Source organism: Lithobates pipiens, unplaced genomic scaffold (genome assembly GCF_037356315.1).
Source record: "Lithobates pipiens isolate NorthernLeopardFrog02 unplaced genomic scaffold, aLitPip1_a1.2 Scaffold_8, whole genome shotgun sequence".
Classification (NCBI taxonomy): Eukaryota; Metazoa; Chordata; class Amphibia; order Anura; family Ranidae; genus Lithobates; species Lithobates pipiens.
In genome coordinates, this window is record NW_027507903.1 from 617,395,628 (window position 1) to 617,405,839 (window position 10,212).

The 10,212-nt window shown below is 47.1% G+C and overlaps 1 protein-coding gene across 1 annotated transcript in view; it reads right to left on the reverse strand.

Moving 5' to 3' along the window:
• Window positions 1-483, reverse strand: part of LOC143961421 (very-long-chain 3-oxoacyl-CoA reductase-like) — a 121,026-nt gene extending 120,543 nt beyond the window's left edge. Inside the window, exon 1 of the mRNA XM_077470705.1 lies at window positions 279-483. Coding sequence (XP_077326831.1) covers window positions 279-438 — 160 coding nt within the window. The 5' untranslated portion in view covers window positions 439-483. The remainder of the gene's footprint in view (window positions 1-278) is intronic.
• Window positions 484-10,212: the final 9,729 nt, after the last annotated feature.

The following is a 10,212-nucleotide window of genomic DNA, read 5'->3' on the forward strand; positions in this document are numbered from 1 at the left end:
TTACATCGTCCACTGCCCTACTGACACCAATCTTTGCTCCACTTACAGCGTCCACTGCCCTACTGACACTAATCTGTGCTCCACTTACAGCGTCCACTGCCCTACTGACACCAATCTTTGCTCCACTTACAGCGTCCACTGCCCTACTGATATACGTGCATGAGTGTTTGTGCTCTGATGCACATCCTAATGCAATAGGCATTGCAGACTAATGCCTTCTGGAAATGTTAAAAGCTCCTCTTCAGGTAAAATTGTTAACACATACAAAAGACACTTACCTGCCCATCCCCCGTACTTCTTGAGATCCTTCCTCCACCATCGAGAAAGGATGTGGACTCGGAACCCCTTCAGCAGCTTGCAGGACTGTGCGAGGACCAGATGGGACAGAGTCAGGAAGCCCAGCAGGGCCAGTCCCTGGTACACTATGGAGTCCTTCATTTCAGCTGTCCTGTTGGTGAGGTTGTGGATTCCTCCCAGGTGATATCTTCTTACCCTCAGGTCTTGTGCCCTGCGTCACACCCAGACTGTCCTTTAGTACGGAGGCAGATAAAAGATATTCAAAACATTTTAATTGTGAGCTTGTAAAAAATTAACAGAAGCAAAATAAAAGAAAAAAAAGTTTAGCAGGTTACAGGTGACCCATTCTAATTGGTTGATTACGTGCCCAGCAAAGTGTTACAATGTCACCTCCTGCCCACATTTACGTCTCTGGGTTTACATCCCGTCTCTAATGCCGCGTACACATGCCCGGACTTTGCAGCAGACTAGGTCTGATGGTCTTCCTGACGGACTTTCCGAATGAACAGACTTGCCCACACACGAATGGACTAAGTCCGTTCGTTTTGAATATGATGATGTAAAAGGGACTAAAAAAGCAAGCTCAATAGCCAGTAGCCAATAGCTGCCCTTGTGTCGTATTTGGTCTGTCGGACCAGCACACAGACGAACGGTTTTCCCGATTTGAGTCCGTTGGATAGATTTGAAACATGTTCTATTTCTAGGTCCGTCTGTTATTTTTTTGCCGAAAAACGATCGGATTAGCCTACATACGATTGGATTGTCCCTTTGGATCTACGTGGCATAAGGGTTGCTATTTGAGTATTTAAGTGATTTTCTAGATTTTGTAAAGCAAAGTTACAAAGTTAGTTGGGTTGAAAAAAAAATCCATCTACTGCAACCAATGGAAAAAAAAAAAAACACATACACACTTATAAGACCTCCAGATACACTGGTCTATACCCACAGATGATCCAGAGGAAGGCAAAAAAGTCCCTATAAAAACATGGTCCAATTTTCTTCAGCAGGGAAAAATAAATTCCTTCCTGATCCCCCAGAAGGAAAATTGGATATACTACACTATGTGATATGGTATGGAAGCAGCTATATAATGAAATAAAAAACAGAAATAAACAGATCTGTGCAATTGCAAGAACTGTGGAACATGAATACATAAACCACCACAAAACTGTGTGTGTCGTCATTGCAAATATTGCCTCTCCATCCCCTGAATGGTTTAACTTATTCCAAAGTGCACTCACACACCCAGTGTAAACAGAGAGCTTGCCAAAAACAATACGGCCTTGATCTTTTATGACATGAAGGGATTTCTTCAATTGCAAATTTTCATATACACACTGACCAGGGATAGAGACCGAGATATAGATATACTGTAGATATAGTGACATGGGTAGTTAGTTCTAATGGTAAAAGCGTTTATAGCGTGAATAGTGATGGACGAACTTCCGACGGGACGTTTCGCGAACGCGGCCAATAGTTCGCGAACCGGAACGTTCGCGGCGGGCCCCATTGACTTCAATGGGAGGCGAACTTCGCAAACCTACAGGTCAAATTTGCAGCCACAAAATAATTAATAGCTGTGCAAACATAGTCCCACCACATGGCCAATGACATAACACATGTATGAGGTGAATCTGGGATCGACAACTACAAGCATTCTTTTTTTATATGGGAAATTGTTGTGACAATTCAGGACTGTGGAGCGCATGAAGGCAATGGAGGAGAGGGAAGGTCAGGGACCAGGGCAGGCAAAGAAGAGGGTGCAGGAGATGATCACCAGCAGCGTGACATACAGCAATGACACCTGCACCGTGATAGAGTCATCTGACAGCAGCACTGTGATAGAGAGCACTGACATCAGCAGCGTAACATACAGCAATGACACCTGCACCGTGATAGAGTCATCTGACAACAGCACCATGATAGAGAGCACTGACATCAGCAGCGTGACATAAAGCACTCACACCAGCACCGTGATATACAGCACTGACAGCAGCACCGTGATAGAGAGCACTGACATCAGCAGCGTGACATAAAGCACTCACACCAGCACCGTGATATACAGCACTGACAGCAGCACCGTGACAGAGAGCACTGACATCAGCACCGTGATATACAGCACTGACACCTGCACCGTAAGCAGCCCCAGGAGGAAGTCAGCATAGCACAGGGATGGTGGGAGCCCCTCATAATGAGCACAGCACAGGGATGGTGGGAGCCCCTCATAATAAGCAGCCCCAGGAGGATGTCAGCATAGCACAGGGATGGTGGGAGCCCCTCATAATAAGCAGCCCCAGGAGTAAGTCAGCACAGCACAGGGATGGTGGGAGCCCCTCATAATGAGCATAGCACAGGGATGGTGGGAGCACCTCAAAATATGCACAGCAGAGGTACAGCCCCAGGAGGAAGTCAGCACAGCACAGGGATGGTGGGATCCCCTCATAATATGCACAGCAGAGGTACAGCCCCAGGACGATGTCAGCACAGCACAGGGATGGTGGGAGCCCCTCATAATAAGCAGCCCCAGTAGAAATATGACACCGCTTAACCTCTTCAAAGAGGAGGGTACGGGCATATAGTACGGTGTGCTTTTTTTGGACAAGGAAGTGAGCCAAATGAAGAAAGAAGGTCTCTGTGCTCGATTAAAAAAATTGTTTATAGACATATACATGGTCTACTGGTCACATGTGTTGAATTCCTCCGAGATCCATGCCTCATTCATTTTTAGAAATGTGAGGTAGTTAATACTGTCGTGAGCTAGGCGAGTACGCTTATCGGTCACGAACCCCCCTGCTGCGCTGAGCTTACATTGGCTAACTGTAAAAAATTGGATCACGTTCAAGACCCTGTGCCTCACCCACAAATGCGTGCATAGAGAAGCTCCGCAATACCTAATGGAGAAACAAATCATTACACACCAAACCGCAGTCTTCGATCAGCCAACAAAAACCTCCTCCTCGTGCCCAAAGCCCGGTATAAATCCAAGGGTGATCGGAGATTCGCTGTCCAAGGGCCTCGGCTATGGAATGCTCTACCAATCAACATCCGCCAGGAAGAAAATCACCTGGCTTTTAGGAAAAAACTCAAGACCTTCCTCTTTTAGCAGATGATCAAAGCTCACCACAGCGTCTAGAGGCGATTCAGTTCGCATTGTGCGCTATACAAGTATTTCATTCATTCATTCATTCATTCAACGTCCTTTCGGACTCGACACTGGATGAGGGGCAAGCCAACAGTTTCATTGCAAATTGGGCAAGCTCTGGCCAGAGGTCAAGCCTGCCCACCCAGTAGTCCAGGGGTTCATCACTTCTCAGAGCGTCCACATCGGCCGTTAACCCGATGTAGTCGGACACCTGACGGTCTAGGTGTTCCCTGATGCTGGATCCGGATGACACCTGTCGATGGGTCGGCTGAAAGAATGACCTCATATCCGAAGTCACCAACACATTTCAAACCGGCCTCTTCTTGCAGCTGCTGTTGGATTGGTACCCGCAACTCCTTCTCTGGGAGTGGGAATTGCTCCTCTGCCAGCGCACGCAAAAGCAGAATGCAGCATTTCTCGAAGCAAGGCCTGGAAGTGCTGCATTCTGACAGCCCTCTGCGACGGCGGTAACATTTCCGCCATTTTGTGTTTGTACCAGGGGTCTAAGTACGTTGCCACCCAGTACTGGTCCTTGACCCTTATGCTTTTTATACGGGGGTCCCTATTAAAACACTGGAGCATGAAGACCCCCATTTGCACTAAAGTGGAAGCGGTGTGGTGGCCTAGCTCCTGCTCATCATCCAGGATAATGTCGTCCTCTTCATTCTCCTCTCCCCATCCACGCACAACAGGGATCCCAGAAAGGTTTAAAGCATGCTCTTCTTGCTCCTCCTCATCCGCCCCGGCACCATCCTCCTCTGACTCCTCTTCAGACTCCTGTTGTTGACTTGTCTCAGATAGAGTAGCCCCCCCTGGGAATTCATCCAGCATTGCGACTTCCTCATCTTCCCGCTCCTGCTCCTCCACAGCTTGATCAATGGCACGCTCCTTAAAGAAGGCATAAGGTGTCCATGGCGCCATGGCTGTGACTGACCAGTTTGGTGATCTCCTCAAATGGGCGCAGAAGTCTGCATGCGTCGCGCATGAGCAGCCACTGGCGCGGTGAAAAAAAACCCAGCTCCCCAGAACCGGTTCTGCTGCAGAGTTCATACAGGTAGACGTTAACTGCACGTTTCTGCTGGAGCAGCCTATCAAGCATATAGAAGGTTGAGTTCCATCGCGTCGCGCAATCGCAAATAAGACGTCTGACCGGCAGATTGTGTCGTCGCTTAATGTCAGCAAGGCGAGCCATGGCCGTGTAAGATCTTCTGAAATGGGCCGAGATTTTCCTTGCCTGCCGCAAGATGTCCTGGACCCCAGGGTATTTGACAACGAATCGCTGCACGACCAAGTTTAAGACGTGTGCCATGCATGGCACGTGCGTGATTTTGCTCTGTTTCAATGCGCTAAGCAGATTGGCACCATTGTCACACACCACTTTACCAACTGTCAAATTGAGCGGTGTTAGCCACTGATCTGCCTGTGAACGCAAAGCTGGAAGGAGTGCCGGGCCAGTGTGGCTCTTGGCTTCCAGGCACAACAGACGCAGCACGGCATGGCAACGTCTCACCTGGCATGTCGAATAGGTTCTGGGGAGCTTGGGCGGCGCAGCGGAAGAGACGCTAGCAGCGGAAAAGGAGGAGTCAGCTGAGGAGGAGAGGGAGGAGGATGGAGTAGGAGGAGGAGGAGAAGAAGAGTTAGGCCTGCATGCAATCCGTGGCGGTAAAACCAAATCTACACGGGTGCCACGGGTTACATGCTTGACGGCCGTCAGAAGGTTCACCCAGTGGGCAGTAAAAGTGATATACCTTCCCTGCCCGTGTTTGCTAGACCACGTGTCTGTGGTCAGATGTATCTTGGCACCGACACTGTGTGCCAGAGATACATTCACTTGCCGCTGAACATGGCCATATAGCTCTGGGATGCCCTTCTCTGAGAAATACTTCCTTCCTGGGACCTTCCATTGTGGTGTTCCAATGGCCACAAATTTGCGAAAGGCCTCAGAGTCCACCAGTTTATATGGCAGTAGTTGGCGGGCTATGAGTTCTGAAAAGCCAGCCGTCAACCGTTGGGCAAGAGGGTTATCCGGCGTCATCATTTTTTTACGCTCGAACATTAGGCCCACGGAAGCCTGCCTTTTTGCAGAAAAACGTGAGCTTGGCGTGATGGAAGGCGGAGTGGAGGACAATTTTGAGGAGAGAGGAGAAGGAGAAGTAGAAGACGAGGCTGAACGGTGAGAGCCTGCAGTGTGGCTTTGTGTGTTCCGTTGCTCCCACTCGGCTCGGTGATGGCTGCCCATGTGCCTTCTTAAGGCGGTCGTCCCTAGGTGAGTGTTGGGCTTACCGCAACTAATGCTTTGACTGCAAAGATTGCAGATGGCAACGCTATTGTCAGCAGAGGACACGTTTAAAAAAGCCCACACTGCGGAGCCATGTGACGGTGTCCTGGGAGCGCGAGATGTGACCGTACATGGTCGATGACTCGCTCCTGATACATTTGCAGTCTGCTTTGTCCCTCCTGTGCAATGTAAGTTATTCCTGCTTCTCCTCCCTATCTGCTGGTCCATATCTCCCTCTGAACTCCCCTCCTCTTCCTCTCTTGTGGGCACCCACGTGACATCACTAGACACGTTATCATCAACGTCACCTTCCCCACTGCTATAAGTAAAGATCTCGGAGTAGGCAGCAACACCGGGGACCAACCTCCTCCTTGGGCTGATCTGGGTACTGTCATCAGACTGATGAGTAGTGGTTGTTGCTACCTCCTCTTCCTGATCCAATACCAAGAGTGGCTGCGCATCAGAAATGTCCTCTTGATATGGATCGGAAAATAATTTCTGTGACTCAAGGGGAAGGTATGTGGTGGTGGTGTCGTTGGTGGTAGTGTCTTTGGGGGTGCGCAGAGAGTGAAGAAGAGGGTGCAGATCGAGAGGATGAGGAGGGTGCAGAAGAGTAAGGCTGAGCGAGCCATTCAACCAAGTCTGGTGCGTCCTTTAAAGTAATTGAACGCACCTTCTGCAACTTCCCACTTTGGCTCAAGCCTGTTGCTCCTGCCCTACCCCTACCACCCCTGCGGAAGGGCCTGCCTCTTCCTCTGCCTGTCATTTTTTAAATGACCCTGTGACAAAACTCTCAGTCCCTATACCGATGAAGGACTGCTGCAGTATAGGGCAGCGGTCAGCAGTAATGCACCTCAACCCTATGTATTGTGGACCGATACCAGTCCTTATAGAATAGCAGACTGTACCTCACTCAACCCTATGTACTGTAGCACCCTAGACAGACCAAGTTACCAGTCCTTATAAGGAGCTTTGTGGACCAAGTAGGTTGTGTGTGAGTGATTAGCAGACTGTACGTCAGTCCCTATACCGATGAAGGACTGCTGCAGTATAGGGCAGCGGTCAGCAGTAGTGCACCTCAACCCTATGTATTGTGGACCGATACCAGTCCTTATAGAATAGCAGACTGTACCTCACTCAACCCTATGTACTGTAGCACCCTAGACAGACCAAGTTACCAGTCCTGATAAAGAGCTTTGTGGAACAAGTGAGTTGTGAATGATTAGCAGACTGCAGCAGAAGGGCAGCAGTCAAGTATAATATTCTTTCTATATTTGGAAGAAAGAATATTATACGTGTACAAGCCTATTACCATACCACTGATACCAGTCCTGAAAAGAACCTTTGTGGATCTAATATAGTAACAGCTACTGATTAAACTGACCCTCGCTGCCTCACACACTGCTTCCTGCCTGTCCCTATATAAACTGACAAAACAGAGGCTACTGGAACAATAACTGGAATAGCACTTTTGTGGACCTGATAGTAACAGTACTAACAGCTAATGATGATGACTAAACTGACTGTCCCTACAGCAGACACAGCGTCCTGTCCCTTTCTCTAAACTGACAAAAGACACTCAGGCTGCTGCAACAATCAGTAGCACAGCAAACCTATATACACCTAACACCTATACCAGTCCTAAAAATAACTTTTGTGTACCAAATAGCTAGCGATTTGGGTCACTGTAATCTCTCCCTGCTCCACACAGCAACCTCTCCCTATAGTGACAGAAGAAAGAATGTAAAATGGCCGCCGGATCGGGTGTATTTATAAGTTAGGGGGAATGTCCAAGTGTCCATGTGCTGTAATGTCTCAATTGGCTGTCCTGTACCCCATGATGGATGTGTCATCATAGGTCAAATTTATTTTACGGGCGGACCGCGAACAGCCGAAATTCGTCCGCGAAAAGACCGCCGGGCGAACTGTTCGGCCATCACTAATCGTGAATTCACAGCAGACAGGAACTATATTTTACGGCCTCGTAGCCCTCTTTTATTAAAATTACTAAAACGTTAAAGAGTCCACTGGAAGAAAAAATTATTAAAAGCCAGCCGCTATAAATACTGCAGCTGCTGACTTTTAATAAATGGACACTCACCTGTCCCAGGATCCAGCGATGTCGGCAGCCAAGACCGATCGATCGCTTGGCTCTTGGCTGCTGCCGCTGCCATTCTCGGTGAGGGAATCAGGAAGTGAAGCATTGCAGCTTCGCTTCCCAGTTCCCTACTGCGCATGCGCAAGTCGTGCAGCACAATAGGAATGGTCAGCGCTGTCTCCTGGGACCCGTGTGTGTCCCAGCAGACAGCGCGCCAGGACAGGAAGAAGCATAGACTCCCGTGGGAGTCTATGCTTGGAAGAGGGTGCAAATAACTGTCTTAGACAGGTATCTGCACCCCCCTCCCCCCGAAAGGTGCCAACTGTGACACCGGAGGGGGGGAGAGTTCCGATGAGCAGAAGTTCTACTTTAGGGTGGAACCCCGCTATATCCCATGCAGGGGATCTCCTCCAGCTTCAGCAGAATACAAACGCTGGAAAATGCTTAGCTACCTGGCTTATAAGCTTACTCAACTTCTATTCTATTCTTTTATATACTATTCCTTTATTTTCTATTCACTTTTTAATTTATTCTATTTTATTCTATGCTATACTTTTCTATTGTGTGCTATAAAGCAGACTTAGAATGAATCATCATCTTTTAATACCTAACTGTACAATATATATTATTGCTATATGTTTTCATATCAAATACATTTTCAAATTCAAACTCTTTTTCAAATTCGGATTGTTTGTTTCGTTTTTAGTATTTTAGTCTTGTTTAAGTTGCTATTGTGATTCGAAAATGTGGATACATCCAAACCTCTATATATATATACACAAAGTATCTCACAAAAGTGAGTACACCCCTCACATTTTTGTAAATATTTTATTATATCTTTTCATGTGACAACACTGAAGAAATTACACTTTGCTACAATGTAAAGTAGTGAGTGTACAGCTTGTATAACAGTGTAAATTTGCTGCCCCCTCAAAATAACTCAACACACAGCCATTAATGTCTAAATCGCTGGCAAAAAAAAGTAAGCCAAGACCATACAGTGGTTTAACAGTGGTTTTGTCTCAGAACAGGTCTCACCATGGTTGATCAAAGAAGTTGAGTGCACGTGCTCAGCGTTATATACAGAGGTTGTCTTTGGGAAATAGATGCATGAGTGCTGCCAGCATTTCTGCAGAGGTTGACAGGGTGGGGGGGGTCAGCCTGTCAGTGCTCAGACCATACGCCGCACACTGCATCAAATTGGTCTGCATGGCTCTCGTCCCAGAAGGAAGCCTCTTTTAAAGATGATGCACAAGAAAGCCTGCAGACAGTTTGCTGAAGACAAGCAGACATGATGAGACCAAGATAATCTTATTTGGTTCAGATGGTGTCGAGCGTGTGTGGCGGCAACCAGGTTAGGAGTACTAAGGCAAGCGTGTCTTGCCTACAGTCAAGTATTGTGGTGGGAGTGTCATGGTCTGAAGCTGCATGAGTGTTGCCGGCACTGGGGAGCTACAGTTCATTGAGGAAACCATGAATGCCAATATGTACTGTGACATACTGAAGCAGAGCATGATCCCCTAAAGGCCGCAGGGCAGTTTTCCAACATGATAACGACCCCAAACACACCTCCAAGAAGACCACCGCTTGCTAAATAAGCTGAGGGTAAAGGTGATGGAATGGCCTAACGTGTCTCCAGATCTAAACCCTATTGAGCATCTGTGGGGCATCCTCAAACAGAAGGTGGAGGAGTGCAAGGTCCCTAACATCCACCAGCTCCGTGATGTCATCATGGAGGAGTGGAAGAGGACTCTAGTGTCAACCCATGAAGCTCTGGTGAACTTGATACCAAAGAGGGTTAAGGCAGTGCTGGAAAATAATGGTGGCAACACAAAATATTAACATTTTCACTTAGGGGTGTACTCACCTTTGTTGCCTGCGGTTTAGACATTAATGGTTGTGTGAAGAAAAGGAGAAGTTCGGCAAGAAAATCTAATTAATAGGGCACCTCATCCCAAATTACAAGTCAAAAATGTGGATCTGGGGAAAGGGAGATTATTACGGTGCCTAATAGTGATAAGGTATGACATAAATTACCAAAATTAAAGACAATGGAATGTAATACATTACATAAAAATTTTACATTAAAGCTTTATTGGAGAAACAATTATTCATAAAAATATGTATTCTCAGAAATAATACACGACACACCACAATACAAAAGATAAAATAGTCGTCTACTCAGTTTTGATCGCTGGTCAAGAGAGTCCCAACATGTTTCGCCATTACCATGGCTTCTTCAGGGGAACCATTTTTTTGACCCAAAGGAAGACGAACAACAACTATGGATAGTGATAGATAACAAACCATTATTTTACAAATAGTGATTAATTGAATACCGCCTGTTACCCTAACCAAGGTAATTCGTATAAACTAATAATCAATGTAAAAAAATAG